The sequence below is a fragment of the Uloborus diversus genome, chromosome 7 (assembly GCF_026930045.1).
Source record: "Uloborus diversus isolate 005 chromosome 7, Udiv.v.3.1, whole genome shotgun sequence".
NCBI lineage: Eukaryota > Metazoa > Arthropoda > Arachnida > Araneae > Uloboridae > Uloborus > Uloborus diversus.
The window spans coordinates 15,845,862-15,864,602 of record NC_072737.1 but is presented as its reverse complement, the minus strand read 5'-3'; the positions used below and the strand labels follow the sequence as shown (position 1 = coordinate 15,864,602).

At 37.3% G+C, this 18,741-nt stretch overlaps 1 protein-coding gene across 1 annotated transcript in view; it reads right to left on the bottom strand.

Moving 5' to 3' along the window:
* Positions 1–18,741, bottom strand: part of LOC129226283 (tolloid-like protein 1) — an 81,094-nt gene that overhangs the window by 58,297 nt on the left and 4,056 nt on the right. Inside the window, exons 2-3 of the mRNA XM_054860884.1 lie at positions 8,401–8,579; positions 7,114–7,335 (exon numbers count right to left, since the gene is read on the bottom strand). Of these exons, the coding sequence (XP_054716859.1) occupies positions 7,114–7,335; positions 8,401–8,579 (401 nt within the window). The remainder of the gene's footprint in view (positions 1–7,113; positions 7,336–8,400; positions 8,580–18,741) is intronic.

Below are 18,741 nucleotides of genomic sequence, written 5' to 3'. Positions count from 1 at the left end.
GAAACAAAGGGTTTCAAGAAAATTTAAAGCATGAATGTATACTCATTTTTGAAAACTGCATTTTTCTCAGCGTAGCAAATGGTTTGTGACATTAATGACGTTTTCATTGATTTGTACAATCATTTAGAAAAAAACTCTTGTATTGCAATTAGGACAGGACTGCGGAGTTGGAAGGAAACTAAAAGACTCCAGGAGTTTTAGAGCCGTCGACTCCAACTCCTTTACCACGAATCAGTGCAACTCCGCAGCTCTGAGTTAAGGTAGTCTGACCCAGTAAATAAACACTAAGCACAGTTTCATTTTAAATATTCACAAAAAAACTGTAAGATTGTGACATTACAGTAAAAGCATTTTCACGTAATTAGCAATTTGATCAACTTTTTGGATCCTGTCTCAAGTTTTTATTTTTTTATTATTATTTTTTTTTGGGGGGGGGGGTAGTGATAAAGTGACTCAACAACCTAATAAATGAACACGTGTAGCCCCAGTAATAAAACAAAAACTTTTAGTGGTTTTTATTTCTTTCTTTATTTTTTTTTCTTTTCAATTCCTCTAAGAAAAACTTTTGCCATTGAAAAATAAATTTATTACTGTTCATTCACTATAGTGTTGTTTATTTGCTGGTTGTGCATGGGAAATTGCTCTCACAAAGTTTATGAGTGCAGTTTCCAATACTTGTTCTATTTTTGATTCTGTAGTGTGGTGGAAAATTGTAAACTTCTAACGAGTTGAGACACTTAATAAAAAAACACGTTTTCTCCAAACGCGTGTTGAATGAGAAAAATCTTATTATAAATATCTTTTTGTGTTTCCCCAGAATTATTGAATGCAAAGCCATGTTCCACTAGTAATGGTAATTTGGATCTTATTATTTTTTTTTTCCGTGACTTACTGCTAACTCCATGACTTCTTCTAAACTATCACCAAGTTTCATGGATTTGATCCCTTGAATTTTCTGTTTATGGCCCTTTCAACGTAGAACTTTAATTTTAAAAATCCTTTGTATACCACCAAATAAACCAGTCGTCAACAACACTTAGGGAGAAAATAGGGCAAGTCACTAAACAAAAAAACAAAAAAGAAAGACATTGCCTTTGGGTACCCCCCCCCCCACACACACACACGTCCTTTTCAGTTTGAATGTAACTTGGATAAGAAACCCACAACCTTGAAACAACAGCCAAAATAAACGCTGCATTCAAATGACCACATTTTTGGCAATTCTGAATTTACGACGTCGATAAAAATTGTGGTAGCGGATTATAAATCAAAGCGAATTGCCCATTGAGAAATTCGAAACAATCGAAGAAGGCGAAACACGTTTGCGTCCATCCCATTGGATTGTACCCACCTCGTGCACTAGTTACTAGTTCTATTCGGTCATTGCTGCTTTATTCAGTTCAGTTTAATATCGAAGTCAATGGCTTTGTGCATTTGAATTAAGCTCACAAACGTGTACATGCTACTGAAAATATACGGAAGCTCTAGAAAATTCAACAAACTGCTTGAACATGTTTTCTGAAATTGGAAAAAAAAAATCCTGCCTTTTATTTATTTATTTACTCACAATTGAAAAACTGATGGGGTTAAGATGATATGTTCTATTTGAGATACACAAGGCTGATGACAAACGCAAAAAAATGTCACCTTAAAAAAAAAAATAATAATAATTTGAACTTTGACATCTTGAATTCAAATTATGTTTTTCGCAATCACGAGTGTGTGTATGTAGGCGTGTGTGTTTGTGTGGGGGGGGCATGTTTGTTTGTGTGTGGGGTATGTGTATGTGTGTGTAGGCATGTGTGTGTGTGTGGATAGTTGTGTGTTTGTGTGTGGGAAGGGGGCATGTATATGTGTGGGTAGTTATGTGTATGTGTGTATGCGTGTGTGTATTTATGCGTGTGTATGTAGGCGTGTGTGTTTGTATGTGTAGGGGGGCATGTTTATTTGTGTGTGGGGGTATGTCTGTGTGTATAGGCATGTGTGTGTGGGTAGTTGTGTGTTTGTGTGTGTGGGGGGCATGTTTATTTGTGTGTGGGGGTATGTGTATGTGTGTATAGGTATGTGTGTGGGGGGGGGCATGTTTGTTTGTGTGTGGGGTATGTGTATGTGTGTGTAGGCATGTGTGTGTGTGTGGATAGTTGTGTGTTTGTGTGTGGGAAGGGGGCATGTATATGTGTGGGTAGTTATGTGTATGTGTGTATGCGTGTGTGTATTTATGCGTGTGTATGTAGGCGTGTGTGTTTGTATGTGTAGGGGGGCATGTTTATTTGTGTGTGGGGGTATGTCTGTGTGTATAGGCATGTGTGTGTGGGTAGTTGTGTGTTTGTGTGTGTGGGGGGCATGTTTATTTGTGTGTGGGGGTATGTGTATGTGTGTATAGGTATGTGTGTGTGGGGGTTAGTTGTGTGTTTGTGTGTATGGGGGTATGTATATGTGTTTAGTTGTGTGTTTGTGTGTGTGGGGAGGCATGTTTATTTGTGTGTGGGGGTATGTTTATGTGTGTATAGGCATGTGTGTGTGTGTGGGGAGGCATGTTTATTTGTGTGTGGGGGTATGTGTATGTGTGTATAGGCATGTGTGTGTGGGTGGGTAGGTGTCTGTATGTATGCGTGTGTGTATTTATGCGTGTATGTGTTTGTGTGTGTAGGTGTATGTGTAAGTGTAGGCAAGTAAATGACGCAACCTGGAGACTGTTTTCGCTAGAGGAGCAGCATCGTGAGACAGCCGGTCGACGGTGGTGTTGCGGAGGGAGGCGGGGGGGGGGGGAATAAAATCATAGGAATTCAGAACTGTCAAGTGAGAACAATAAGCAATCGTGATTGCTCAAAAATAATAGAATTCCTGAATTTCTTTCCTTTTATGGCATAAAATTGGTGTTCGCATTTCTGAGACATGAAGTTTTCCCGAATGAATGAACACAGAATAATCCATAATCAATGAGCGAAAGCGTTTTCTGATTCCTATTGCCATTGAGTTTTTCCAAACAAATGAACACATCAAAACAATCGGAATGTTCTTTCAGTCAAAAGTACTACTTTTGGTCACTGAAATTGGTAGGAAAAAAAAAAGTAACTTGTACCCAGAAAATACTTTTACTTTCCCAACATTTAACTTTTCATTGATTTTTTTTAAACGTCTGGTTTTTAAACCAAAATGTTTTATCCTTTGACGTCACAACTGATGAAAATGAATCTTGAATCGGGAGCGTGTGGTTGTCTTTCCTGGCGAGATATCGCCTTTTAATTATTTTTTTCACAACGAGCAATTTATTAGCGGAACGAGAATTGTTAGCTAAATGAAACCTTCATTCAGCAAAGTTTGGCAGTGTCCTGAAACTTTGTTCTGGTAACACGAGCGATTTGCTCACTTGTGTCGTCAGCAGCTAAAATGAAAACAGCGGCTGAATGTCCTTTGAGATCACGGGGCGGATCCAGAAATTTTCGTAATGGGGGTCAAGTTTCAATGGCCAACTTTAACTCCTACGCAAAATTATTGCTAAGAAGAAGTGCCTCCTCTTTAAGGGGGATGTGCACCCCTTCCCAAATAGGAGCAAAACATTTTCAAACGCCTCCTCCCCCCCTGAATTTTTAATGGCGCAACCTGCTCCATGGATCATATTCCCTCAAGTTTTCATCAAAACTCAACTGTCCATTTCTTTAGGCAAACAGGCTGGTCACATTATCATAAGCTGCGAAATATATGAGATTATAGCTATAAAGTAGTTGGAAAGAAATTAATATTGGTTCCATGAATTATTTTTTCGGATTCAAAAAATTGAAGTTTTATAATAGTCGTAAAAAAATTCTTGTCACAGGGGGATCAGCTGATCCTTTGATCCTCCCCTGAATCCGCCCTTGTTTGATATTATTATTTTAGGAGAGAAAATAAGTCAAAATTAAGCAAAAAAAACTTACCCCTTGTTTTCGACCATGCTCTTTCAGAAAAAAAATATTTTTGAACAATGGGAAACAACCTAATTGAAGGATATTGTAAGTGGGAAAAAAAATAACGCTGTAACAGAAAGTTTTTGCACAAAACTGAGGAAGAGATTCGAATGAAAGTGTGTCTCGCTATTCAACTTTCGGAACATGCTAATTTTGAGTTTGACGTCAAAAACGATGCTTTCAATGTTGCGAATGAAATTCGGAATCCAACTTACTCAAGGTTGAGCGAAAAGCAATGATCTACATGCAGTAAGTGTTGTTTTTCGACGAGTACAGTGTCATTTAACCAAATTTGAAGCTTGGTGAGTCGTTGTTTGCAGGGCCGTATTACTAAATAGACAAAGTAGGCAGTTGCATAAAGGCCCCGAGGTTCTGAGGGGCCCCAGAGAAATCTTAAAGTTGAAAATATGTTTAAAAAAGTTCTCTTTTCTACAAAAAAAAAAAGAAGGAAAAAGAAAAAAAAAATGGGGAGGCTCCCTTCCTTTTTTCTCATTTTTTATTCCTGTCGAATAGGAACTTTTTTAGACATGTGGGATCCGGGGCACACACGACAACTATGGGGCCCCTACCAAAAGGTTTTGTTATTCATTTTTCAAATGGGCCTTTTTTTTAGCTGCTAAAGAGCTGACAAGGGCATATTTACCGTATTTCAAATATCACAAATGGGAGGACCCACACAACATAAGGGCCCCCAAGAGAGATTTAAAATTGAACATGAAAATAATATTTACGTTAGACAAGTTGGGCCAAAAAATGAGTAGATCCGTCATTTTGGCCCGACGGCATCCATATCATTAAATGTTGGCTAACGATAAACTACATAAATAACATTAATTTTTTCTATCTTAAGAGTATTGATGAAGGAATCGTGACATTTTGTACCTTTGAATTCGATATCTGTGAGCTTTATGTATTTTTTTGCACTGACCTCTGACTGCAATACTGCCCTCATAACTAAATCAAAGGGATTTTATTGAAATATATGTGTGTATTTTTCGTTTTTACTTATGTTCTGAAGAAGTATTTTAAAATCTAGTTAATGATACAGTTACCCCTTAAATCCGCTACAAATAATAATAATGGTATAAATGCTTCAGCAATATTTTACTGAGTAATGATCTATAAATCTTTTTTTTTTTCTACCTCTAAAATAAAAGTAAACATAAACACATTTTAGTCACCGTATTAAATGTTAATCAACATTATTGGTAATACTTAAAATTGTAGTCAGAACCTAAAATTATGAGCTTTAAAATGAGGGGTAAATTATGAAATTTGATAAAGGAATTGGGAAGATTTTGGGTGGTAACAGAAATACAGGCTAGAGAAATAATATATAAGATTACGTATAAAATATATGTGGGCGGGGCCCCAACACTTCTAATGCCTATGGCCCCCGAAACCCTTGATCCGGCCCTGGTTGTTTGGTTAGAGGGGGTTTCAAACACAAGCCGAACTAGCAGAAGTGACTAGAATTTCCCATTCTATGATGTCTAGGATAGGTAACCGTTTCTGGAGATTGGGAATACAGGCCGATGACCAGGTAAAGGTTGTAGATATGAAATTCCGGCCAACAAAGATAAATAATTAGCGCTAACGGCTAAAAGACGCCAAAATATGTATTCGCATTTTCTTCATTCTGCTACTGGAGTAAGAATTTTGACTCAACCTGTCCGAAACTGGCTCCACGTTGTAGGCATGTAAGCTTGGACAGTGAATGAAATGCGTTGGGTTAACAGCAAGGCCCCGTCGTGGTTCTAAGGAGTGGACAACGTAATAAGTTTTCTGATCCTACTAATAATAGGCGTATTTTCATCGGGATGGAACCCTGATGGGTTGTAATTGTATGGATGAAATCCCTTCCTTATTGCAGTTCCTTACTCTGCAGGAATTTGCAATAATTTCATGTTAATGGACGACAACTGCAGGCCAAATTGTAATAACTTTGTGGATGATTTCCTTTTTGAGGGAGAAATCATACAAATTAATGATCAGTGTGCTCTCCAGAAACAAACCCAATAGAGTATGTTTGGGACATCAAGGCAAACGATTTACTAACAACCTATCGTCCCCACAAACTCTCAAAAAACTTGAAAAAGTTTTTCTAGAGTACGCATCGCACTTCAGCTCCTCATTAATAGCCAATAGCATCAATGACTCCGGTCCTCTAAGATGTTCAATTGCTTTTGTATTTCTTTTTATCCTCCTTTTATGTGATAGGGTAACGGTACCAGTAACAGAGAAGGTCCTGTAACAGACAGTCGTAAGTTTGGATTTGAATAATATGAATTTTAGGCGGGAAAAAAACGATGCTGCTGCGACTCATGAGTACGGTGCTACCATCTAGTGTTATCAGAGTGAATTTTCTGAGCCAGTTGGTATTTACATGGCAGTGGTGGAAGGTGATGAACAGCTACCACGAGGTCAGCTGGTGTTTCGTGTTCATTTGAATTAATAAGGTTTTAGATCTAAAAATAAAGAACTTTTGCACATTTTGAAGAGAAAAGGGAAATTCTGTCCATTACTCATCTTATCTGTTACTGGGTATCATCAGAATTGTCGGTGTCTGTTACTGGGGGGTCGGACCTTTTTCCAAATGGTGCAAATAAAAATAGAATCAACTCATTCAGAGGATCTAGAAACAGCCGAACGGTAGATGAGATGTAGTTGCAAGAGAGAAGAGTAGTTTTAAAAGTCTAAATGCATTCAGAGGCTCAGAAAATGGGGTTAACCAGAAAGCGATGTCTTAAGCATGTCTGTTACTGGTGCCGTTACCCTACCCAGGGCCTGATTACTGAATAGGCCAACTAGGCTATGACCTAGGCGGGCCCCTACTTTTCAGGAGCCCCAAATAGCTATTTATTTTTAACCAATAGCTAAAACTGTTATTGCCAATGGCTAACATTGAAAGGGTTGACTACATAGGGCCCCCGAAAAAGCATATGGCCTAGGGCCCCCTGATATCTTAATCGGGCACTGACCCTACCCGACCTGTCTTAATAGTAAATGGCTTGACTATTCCAATAAAGCCTTATGTAACAGCACAACAGCAACAACTTGAATGGGGCAGCAAAAAATAGAGAAATAGCGGCTCAAAGCTACCCTGAATAGCCGCACAAAAATGTCATGTATCCGCTTTCCAGTATCTGAGAGGTGTCATACTCACCGGGGCACTTGTAGAGGCTGTTGGTCTGCGCCACGTCTCCGGGGGACAGGCGCAGCCTCTGTCCTATCTCGACCCCCCTCCCCTTGACCGGCAGAATGGTGTCGAGGGCCGTGCTCTTGGAGAAGGTGTTTCTTGCGTAGTGCATGATGCTCTCGTAGTCGTAGTTCAGCCCCAGCGAGTTCACCTCCTCCTCCGTCAGCTTGTTGAAGTTGTACTCCTGGCCTGAGAAAGGGAGAGGATAGAAACATTTATGGTGTTAATTTTGTGTCCGAAATTATCATACAATATTAGAAGAAATCTGAAGTTTAGCCGTCCAATTAACGCTTAAGACGATGGTTATCTTCTATATATATATAAATGAATGTTTGTCTGTATGTCATCCATGAACTCAAAAACTACCCGGCAGATTTGGCTGAAACTTTCACCGTTTGTTATTTAAGGTACTGGAAATGTTTATAGACCAGTTCGAAAAAAATCCGATCGATAGTTCCTTTTTTATTCCAATTTAAGTCACAATCCATTGGATAAATACGAATAAAATTGTCGGCTGCAGAAATTAATTCGCGTGAAAGATCTCATTGATAAGAAGTTAGCTGTTGCCATTTATCTTGAGTTTGAACAAATAAATTCTTTCTTTATTGTTTTATGGCTTTTCATGCAACGGGAGGATTTAAAACTTTTTCTATTTGATATTTTTAGCGATGGATTGATCTTGCAAACTGCGTGAGTACAAAATTTGAGTATAGTCACGGCTTCACTTGATACCTGGACCGATTATTATGAAAATTGCTATATATATGTATTTTTCCACGGAGAAGGTGCATAATATGCTCATTGAAGTCACTCGCCACCAGGTGGCACTGCAGAGTAGCAACTTCTGCCCCGTTCAACCGATTGTCATGAAAATCAGTATAATGATGTATTTATTTTTGTTGGCGTAGCAACGCGGGTCGGGTACAGCTAGTAATTTTATAAAACTTGAAAATATTCTGCTGAATGAATTTTACCGGAAGTTTTGAAGTAACTTAGAAATTTTTCTGTAATTAGTGAAATTCATGTTGTCTGCAGGTCAAGTCACAACAAAAACTAATTAACAATGGATTTTACAAACATAAAACTAAATAGATATTTGATCGCAAAGAATAACCTACAGTTTGGGAAATGCTAACACAGTAACAGAGATGATAATAACGTATTTTGCCGCCGTCGCGGCAAATGTAAAATCAGGATACTATAACAAAAAATAATAATAAAAGAAAGAAAAAGTTGCTGAAGATTTGCTCTTACCGGTCACGATGTTTCTGGTGATGATCTGGACGTGTCTGTCCCTGTCCGGCCGGGTGTGTTCGTGCCAGAAGCCAACCACGTGACCCAACTCGTGCACCACGATCCCGAACTTATCGCAGTTCTTGCCGATGGAGATGGCCTGGGCCCCGTTGCCACGGCGACCCACGAACGAACAGCACCTGGAAGCAGACGATTTATGAATCACTAGGTGCTGAAAGGTATCACATACATATTTGTAAAATTGAAATTTGGTGATGCGTACACTCAAACCTGTTTTTATGCGGTGGATAGGAACCACATAAAAAAAATCGCACAAAAAATACTTGAAGTTCGAAACTTCACGAGTAGCTATAAAAAGTTGTTTTCGCAACACAATTAAAAAATATTTTTGATGCGGTAGATAGGGACCGCATAAAAAAAAGTCTCACGTAGAAAACAACTCAAAAAGTTAACTTATAACGAAATCAAAATAAACCAAGAGATGATAGTTTTGCCGACTCCCGAAAAATGTCTCGAATAAGGAAATTTTCGGGAGGTCACAGTGACTTCCCATCGGGATGCCCCTGTCGTCACTTGAAGGTACTACCTCACACTCGTTTAATAAATAATTTCCACTCGTTTTATTAATTTTTTTCATTTTCCGTACAAAAAAATTCGCGCCAAAAAAAAAAAAAAAAAAAAATCTGAAAAGAGAAGAAAAAAATAATTTGAATTTTGACATCTTGAATTCAAATTATGTTTTTCGCAATCACGAGTGTGTGTATCTAGGCGTGTGTGTTTGTGTGTTGGGGGTGTGTGTGTTTGTGTGTAGGGGGTATGTGTGTGTAGGCATGTGTGTTTGTGTCTGTGTGCAGGCATAAGTGTGTGGGTAGATGTGTGTATGAATATGTGTGTGTGGGGGGGGATATGTGTATGTGTGTGTAGGCATATGTGTTTGTGTCTGTGTGCAGGCATGAATGTATGGGTAGTTGTGTGTATGTTTTTGTGTATGTATGTGTGAGTGTCTGTGTGTATGCGTGTATGTGTTTGTATGTGTGTATGTGTAGGTGTATGTGTGTGTATGTGTGTGTGCGTGTGTGTAGTTGTGTATGTGTGTGTGCGTGTGTGTAGTTGTGTATGTGTGCGTGCGTGTGTGTGTGTAGTTGTGTATGTATGCGCGTGTGTGTAGGACATGGATGCAACCGGGGAGACGGCTTTCGCTATAGGAGCAGTATCTTAAAGAGCCCGTCGACGGTGATGGTGCGGAGGGTGGCGGTGGGAAAATAAAATGATAGGACGCCAAAAACAGTCAAATGAAAGCAATAAGCAATCGTGATTGCTCAAAAAAAAAAGACCGCACAAAAACAGGTTTGAGTGCATTTGTTTCTAGATTGGAAGTGGAAGACCTCAGTACAAGAAGAAAACAGCTCCACTTTTTGCTAGTTTTGTGTTTTACTTTGGAAAAAATGAAAAAAAAAAAATCTCTAAAAGAACGAGACAACTCCAATTTTTTCCCGGTTTGTGTTTTACATTGGAAAAAAAATGGAGAAACATATTTTCTTTCATTCTGTACAAGAGCGAGACAAGGCTACCTTGCGCAAGAAGATGAAGAAAATAACTGGATATGTTTTGTATTATTTTGAAACCGAAGTGTTATTTATCACAACACATGTATTCTTTTTTATTTTAATCAAATACTATTTTCATTTTTACTCAAAAACCAAAATGCATTTGAATTAGTGTAAATATTTCGAAGGAGAGCGAAACAGCTCCGATGCATAACAAACATAACAAATGGTTTTCGTTTTTACTTCATTGTTTAGTTATATGTTATAGTAAAACCTCAACAATTCGGACTCTATTAAACCGAACTTCGCTGAATCCGGACAGTCATTGAGATTATATATTGCAAAAATAAAAGGAGAGCTAGCGCAGTAATGTATTTTGTAGGCTGTATTTTGTATTTTTGTTACATATTTTTGTAATTTTCTCTTATGCCCAGTTTTATATTTCAGTCTCACGAATTCAAAATACAATTTTTTCTGTGTGCAGTAGTTTATGTACCCTGATTCAAATCATGCAGATTATTTTGATTAATCCGTACGGACGACTTGGATCCTCCATTAGTCCGAATTAATGAGGTTCTATTGTACTTGGCAGAGTTTTCTACTTTTATTGAACTGTAATCAACTCTGGAAATAGGAATTTGTTACTTCTGTATTTTAGCACCAGCTAATTTGCAAACAATAAAATATGCAAATTCAACCCTCTTTTCCTTCAAACTGATCTTTTTTCGAAATTCCATTATTTTTTAAAGTTTTAACTTTTTTTATAATTTTAATCAAATACGTTTTAAAAATTTTAATAACTTTAACCTTTCTTTAAAGGAGTTGCTTGGGAACCCACCCCACCGCAATTTGTACTCCTTCCTCCGGGAGATTGGTTTCTCCCTTTTAATTTAGTGATAGTATCGTCATAATGTGATTTTATCATTCTCATATTTTTTAAAGGTTTTTTTTTTTTTTTTTTTGTAAAGATATGGTTTATCCGTTTTTTTCTAAACGTTTTTAATTTTTACATGTTCTTAACGACTTTATATTTTAAACCGCTTGAAATTGACTTCTACCTCAAAATACGTTTATTTTTAACATTTCCTAAATCTATACTTGAATGAAAAATAAATAGTGTGAAACAGAGAATCGTTTGGCGCAGTGTAGCAGTCAAGGCCTCTTGCGCCATTAAAATGAAATCAACCAACCAACCAATATTTTTTACAAAAATTTAATTTTGTATCTTGAAACTGATACTACAGTTTCATGACGTCTGCTTTTTATTACAATTTAGCAGTACCAGCACAGCGATGCCTGTGCTAAAAATTTAAAGAAAATCCGATGAGTTAAAGAAAAACAAATTACATCAAAATTACATTTGCAGTAGCTTTCAAATGTAAAAAACTCCATAATTCATCACCAAATTCGCCCAGCGACTTTCTAATTAAAAAGAAAATCAATTAACATGCACACAATGAATTTAAAATCTCTTATACAGTTAAAAACTGAGCGTATCTATGTATGTCCAAGCTTCTTCTCCCGAACGACAGTGAACTGACCATCGAACCAGGTATCGATGGATTCGTAATCTTCCCGTCTTCATGTTTGGCTATTTAACATAATCCTCCGATAATAATTAGCGGAGATATCAATTAAAAACTATGACTCTTGGATTTCGACATAAAATCCCTATTTTTCGAAGGATTTCCTCCATTTAAATTATTTTTCAGTGCTTCATCTCAACTTTCCTCAACAATGCTTTTATTAAAATTTATAGCGTCAAGAAAATCTTTCAGACGAAAGATATGTTGCCATTTTCTTTCTCGAATATGAAGAAGTAACATTTTTGACTTAGTTTTAAAGGCTTTTTCTGTAATCGGGGGATTTAAAGTGTTTAGTTTTTTAGTTTTTAGTTGTTTTTCCTCAAACTGCCGCAACACTTTACTGATTTTTTTTTCTTTTCTTTTTGTTCAAGACTGAAGGTTGAACAGGTGTCACTTGACATAACTTTTATTTTCGAGGTAGACCGTGCAAAGCCGGGCGACGCAGCTAGTAAAGTAATAACAGTAAAATATTCATAAGCAACAAAGGCAACTTCCTCCAAAATGTATAAAAAGAAAGTAATTGAAAAAATGTCTGGAAAAGGGACCTAGTGTTATAGTTGAAAATTGTCTGAAAAGTGGACCTAGTGTTATAGCAATTTCGAGAAATTGCTATAACACTAGGTTATAGCAATAAGAGAAGCCTTGAAAATTGGCTCAATTAGAATCTCTTATATCTCTTGTTCTAAGTAATTGAGAAAAATGGAACAAACATCATCTTGTTTGGGAAGGAAAACCCTTTTCAACGATATATAATGTTTGGGGGTGGGGGGATTTTTTACTCTCTAATTAGCAGAAATTTAGATTAGTTAGTTAGAAAAAACTAATTCGAAATTTAGAATTCGGACTTCGAGGTACACACCCCCGGGGTACGTTCGAATTTTGTGCCAAGTTTCAGGTCTGTAGGTGCTACCGGGTCTTCTGGCCATCGAGTACAAACAAAGAAAAAAAAACAAAGAAACACCGTCACCTTTATGTGTTTAGATACAGCTTCATTATAACTCTTTGCGATTTACTCCTTTAATAGACATAAAATTCAAGTACAGCTCTTTTTCAAAACCCATTAAACTAATTCAAATAAAAAGCTTTTCGCTTATAACCTCGTAATTGTTTTTTTAAAAAATTGAAATATTCTGGTTGCAGTATTAAACACTATTCTACATGTTTTTAAGCAAATGAAAAATTTTCTGATTTTTGTTTTCTCTGCTCGAAAGAGCAGCGAGAAAATTAATTCGGAAAATTACGGCAATTGCAAATCGAGTCATTTCCGCCCGTAAGAAGCTCAGACACGGTACAAATATTCATAACTCATTAGCCGACGGAAGAGCTGTCTAGAGCTCTTTGTTTTCAATTAAATTTCGCGCTAACTCTAAAATTAATGATTGTTTGGAAAAAAAAGAATGAGACACTGCTTTACACTATAGTAATGGAAGCAACAAACGCTGTTTAAACGAAGGGAAACAATAAAATCGTAAGGCCGAAAGCAACTCATTAATTTAGGTTATTATTTCGCGAAAACCGTTTTACTTATATTATTTTGAATTAGTGGTACCCGCACGGCTTCGCCCGTAGTAGAAAATCCCATGTTACGTTTGCACGTTATGATAATTTGATAACTTACTCGTCCACGTTGTGATACTTTGCTAGGTAAATGTTCTTAAAATTGGAATAGAAAAAAAGAAACAAAATCGAATTTTGCAAATGTCGCTTCGAGGTGCACACCCCTATGCTACGAACTCGTTTTGTGCCAAAGTTCATGAAAATCGGCCGAACGATCTAGGGCGCTATGCGCGTAACAGACAGAGATCCAGATATCCAGACTTTCAGCTTTATTATTCTTCTTCATCTTCTTTACTAATAATAAAGATGAAAGTCTTTCTGTCTGGATGTCCGGGGGAAGTCTGGATATCAGGAGGAAGTGTGGATGTCAGGAGGATGTCTGGATCTCTGTGACGCGCATAGCGCCTAGACCGTTCGGCCGATTTTCATGAAATTTGGCACAAAATGAGTTCGTAGCATAGGGGTGTGCACATCGAAGCGATTTTTCGAATATTCGATGTGGTTCTTTTTCTATTCCAGTTTTAAGAACAAAATTATCATAACATGCACGAGTAAATAACGAAATTATCATAACGTGGAACCGTAACATGGTTACAAGCCAGTTGGCGAGAAAATTCACCATACGTTACTTGTAAATGTACAGGCGAATCAAAAGACCTTTAAATTTTTCTATTACGGGCAAAGCCGTGCGGGTACCACTAGTAGTAAATATTTAGTGAATGATGAAGTTTCGAGATGGATGCTTCCTGATATAAAATAACTTGACTACGCTTTTTTTTTTACTTCCTTTTATAAAAACGGAAGTATTGTATTCGCAAAAAAATTTTCACTCAAAAATCGACCTTAATTTCCATTTTACTCACCCCCGAATGAATGCTGAGTTTTTTTTTTTTTTTTTTCGGCTCGACCACACGTGGATAGGTGCCTAAGAACGTATAGACAAGCGAAATATCCATTTTGACGATTCGTGACGTCTGTATATGTATGTTTGTGCGGATGTGTGTCGCATAACTTCAGAACGGTATGTCCTAGAGAAATGAAACTTGGTACGTAGACTCCTAGTGGGATCTAGTTTCACCTTCTCTTTTGGTTGCATTCGGGTGTTTCTAAAGAGGTCTTTTGCCCCTGTTTGGGGGGAAATCATTGTTAATTTCGATGTAAACTCAAGTGGTGTTATAATTTGGCGGACACTTGGCGATATATCGTCAGTCTTTTGGTCTCCAACTTGGCGACAAATTTGGCGATTTTTTTTTTCTAATCTGGTTTCAATTTGGCCACTGTTGGTAGCATTTGGAGAGTAAACTATCTAATCACATTAAAATTGCGTGCAGGCGTCCCTCGTATAACACGGTACTTGTACAACACGGTTTCGATATTACACAGTACGAAACTTGAATTTAATGCTTCATAGTTTTGATACACCACGAATGTTATGTTTATAAAAGATGGAATTTCATTTTTGTTTAGTAAATTCTGTTATTGTTTGATAATAACTCCAATAAGTTTTTATTTTGTTTTTATTGGTTGGTTTCGATACAACACGGTACACGGTTTCGATATAACACGATACATCTTAACTTGATTTTTCTCATGCACATATATAAATAGTAGTATTGAAAATAAGTAAAAATGTTATTTAAAAAAAAGTCTCGTATAACATGGTTTCGATACTACATATAATGAATTAACCGTGTTATATGAGGGACGCCTGTACAGTAGAGATCCTACATACGGAGAGATTGGACAACGGCGCGCCGATCTCCGCCATGTTTAGTTCAAGTGTTGTCAGCTCGAAATGCTGCGCAGTGTAAGTTTTAGTTTTCTTACGGAATATAGGATATGATATCTTTAAAGAACAGACTGATTTTCTTTTCTCCTCGTATTTTCATTAAACGGAGTGAGCGCCAAGTCTGTCAATCCGGCGCCAATCGTATCGTATCGTCATAGCGCTTACAAAGAATTTTTTTTTTCTCAAAACTTGTTCATAAAGATTGAAAACAAACAGATATTTGTGATCTGCACATTGCATTTCATGATATCGTAACTAACTTCCAATTTTTTCGATACAATGTACAGTGATATTTGGGGCAGAAGATGCATTACGGTTTACGGGGAGTGAGCATCTTTGGACATAAGATGGCCGCCGCTCCGAAGTTGTCCAATCTCTCCGTATTTAGGATCTCTACTGTACAGTACATGCATTATGCAGTCTCCCTCTATAATGAACACCTCCATAATCTGAACACTTTTGTTCCGTCCCACGAGTGTTCAGAATAGAGAGAGTCCACTGTAATTTACATTTTCTCACTGTGCCTTAATCATTCCTTTCCCCTGAACACTTTTCCCGAATCCGAGCCGCCTTATAAGTAGAACCTTGAAAATGTTTAGTTTTTCTTGCCGAGCTCAGTGGAAAAAGAATGTCATATTGCCGCGGATTCGAGTTGGAATAATCTCGTAAAACAACTGCAGCGGTAACCCAAACTAGTTCATTAGCAATCACCTCTCGAAACACACGTAACTTTTAAACATTCCACAAACGCTTTAAAATGGTTGTCAAAACGTTGGCAACCATTTTTAAACGTTTATGAAACGTAGTGTGCTATTTGGGACCATTCTCTATTACCCTAAAAAAAACAAGCATTGCCAAGCTGAAACTTCCACTTATTAGAGCCGCACTATATGAGTCATTCTGATGCCATCAATATTTGTTAGACAATATTAACTGTCGGACCAGTTTTCTTTCTAATTTCGCAAATTTTATATTTGAACTAGCAGTACCCGCACAGCGATGCCCGTGCTAAAAATTTAATGGAAGCCGGTTGAATAAAAAAAATTGACGCCCCCTCCCCCTCTAATGTGAAATGATCATTTTTCTTTGTATAAAATGCGCACACACCTTTTCAAAAAGAAAAATATATTCAAGTTTCTTTGAAATTTAAATTTTTTCGTTAAATTAGACTTACAGTTGCTTTAAAACTCTATTTAGAGAGTGAAGCGGTTTTTACTGCAATTTAAAATATTTCGCCAAATAAACAACAACAACAAAAACATCAAATAATATCTTTCATATGTAAAAATAATTCTGCAACTCGATTGTTTATCGCAAAACTTGCCCAGCAACCACGCTATCATAATCGATCCGTCTAACGAAAAAAAAAAAAACATCCCGTGGAACATTCAAAAATTGTCGTCAGGAAAAATAAAAAGAAAGAAAATGTCGTACATTTCACTTGGATAAAAACAAATCAAAAGTTTCTTATCTTTCAAAACAAATCGCCAAAACAATGACTTACATTAACGGTTGTCTTAAAATAATAATCCTAGACTGAACTGCTCAGCGCCTAACACGCCAAGCGACCACGTTACCGGAACCCGGCCCTTTTGAGAGTGAAGCGGATGTTTTTTCTTTGCAATAATAAATGTTTCGCCAAACAAAAAGGTATAAAATCACATTAACAGTAGCTTTCAAATCTTTATATATTAAGAGCTGCGTTGCCCGGATTTGCCCAGTCTACCGTGAGAAAAATTGTGTCAAGTGACATATATTCAACAACCAGGCTTAAATAAAAGAAAAAAAAACATGCAAAATTACCCTTCCAAACATTGACGAAAGATATTAAAATACTTTTAAGAAATTAAAACGCGAAAGATGGATTTTAAAAGCGTAACGATGGAAACACAAAATAAAATAAGTTTAAGAAATTGAAAAGAGAAAGATGGAAAGAATTAATGGATTCAAAAAGCGTAACCATGGAAACACGAAAATAAAATTGTTGACAATCCGAATCAAGATGACATATTTCGATATCGATTTAAAAACGCTTGTAACTTTTTTTCCTTTGAAGATAGAAGCTAATATTTTCGACCACAGGTCGACAGAGATCTGGAGTAAAAAATCTCGCTTTTTCCAATGCTGTCAAAAAAAAAACTGTGGGACCATTTCTTCACTTTCTATTGATAGATTTAATGAAGAAAGTAGTGCCTAAATTTCAGCTAAGCCTAAAAAAGTTCGAGCTAAAAACGCAAATTACTCCCGCCGTAATTAAGTTAGAGCATTGAAATAATTTGTTTAGAACGCAGAAAATTCTACCCTTTTTAACGATATAAAATATTAATATGTGCAAGTAATTTTTCACCCCTTTAATAGCCAATAATAGGCAATTCACGTGAAATTTGGGCCTAAATTTGAATAAAAAAAAGAACTAATTATCGGATTTTTTCGAATTATAGCCTATGTTACTCAGTAAGAAAGCACCTTTCATATAGTGAAAGAATTTTTCAAATAGGTGCAGTCGTTCCGGAGATTACCTCGAACATATAAACACACAAAAATCTGCCCTCTCTCTTTATAATATTAGTAAAGATTTCGCGAGGCTCAAAAAAAAAAAGGAGTGGAAAAAAAAGATAACTATGAAAATATAGTTGCCCGCTGGTGTTTTCCGGCCCAAAAATGGCGGGGATGAATCGGTCTGTGCTTTGATGCGGCTCTAACTTTTCCCTAAGATGCATGACACGCAGCTACCTGCAAAACCAAGCGTCTCACACTGAAAACACAAGTACTCTATCAGGATTTCCGATTCAACGGGCTCTGCCGAGCCGAAAATCGATTCCTGAATAGCCTCTCACGAAACTGGACCTCGCTTGTCAGCCATTTTTATTGTGGTTGCAAAAAAAAAAAAAAAAAAAATATTAATTTGAATTTTTGGCATCTTGAATTCAAATTATATTTTTCGCAATCACGAGCGTGTGTGTGTATGTATGCGCGTGTGTGTTTGTGTAGGCGCATGTGTGTGGGTGCGTGTGTATGTGAGTGTATGTATGCATGTGTGTGCGTGTTGTGTATGAAGTGCTGTGCGTGTACGCGCGTGTGCGTGTAGGCGTTCGTGTGTGCGTGTAGGCGTTCGTGTGTGTGTGTAAGCGTTCGTGTGTGTGTGTAAGCGTTCGTGTGTGTGTGTATGTAGGCATGTGTGTTTGTGTCTGTGTGCAGGCATGAGTGTGTGTATGTGTGTGTGTAGGAGTGCGTGTATGTGTAGGTGTGTGAGTTTGTAGGTGTGTGTATGTATGCGTGTGTGTGTGTGTAGGATATGGTCACAAAGGAAAACCTGGAGACGGTTTTCACAAGAGGAGCAGCATCGTGAGGCGACCGGTCGACAGTGATGCTGCAGAGGGTGCTGGCGGGAAAATAAAATCAGCGTAACATCAAAAACAGTCAAATGAGAACAATAAGCAATCGTGATTGCTCAAAAAAATCAGAAGTTGAATTTTTTAAAAGGTTTTATTATTATTTTCTACATTTGCACTTTTTTTTTTTTTAAACTACCGTCCTTCGGAATAACTTTGATTTACAGTTTTTCATATTTTTAAGTGTCCCACTATTTTTAAGTGTGTTCCTCAAAGCAAAAAGGAAAGGTATAGAAGCAGGGTTGTGGAGTCGGAGGGAAAGTGACCGACTCCTGCTCCGAATCTGGAAATTTTAGAGCCTTGGACTCCGATTCCGCAAGCACTGGCAGAGTTGCGGACTTGGAGGAAAAATGACCGACTCCGACTCTTGGAATTTTTAACCTTCGACCCTCGACTCCGACTCTTTCATCTAAAAATCAGTCCGACTCATATTGTTTCAACAGAGCGCGCGTCCTATGATTTCTATGCGA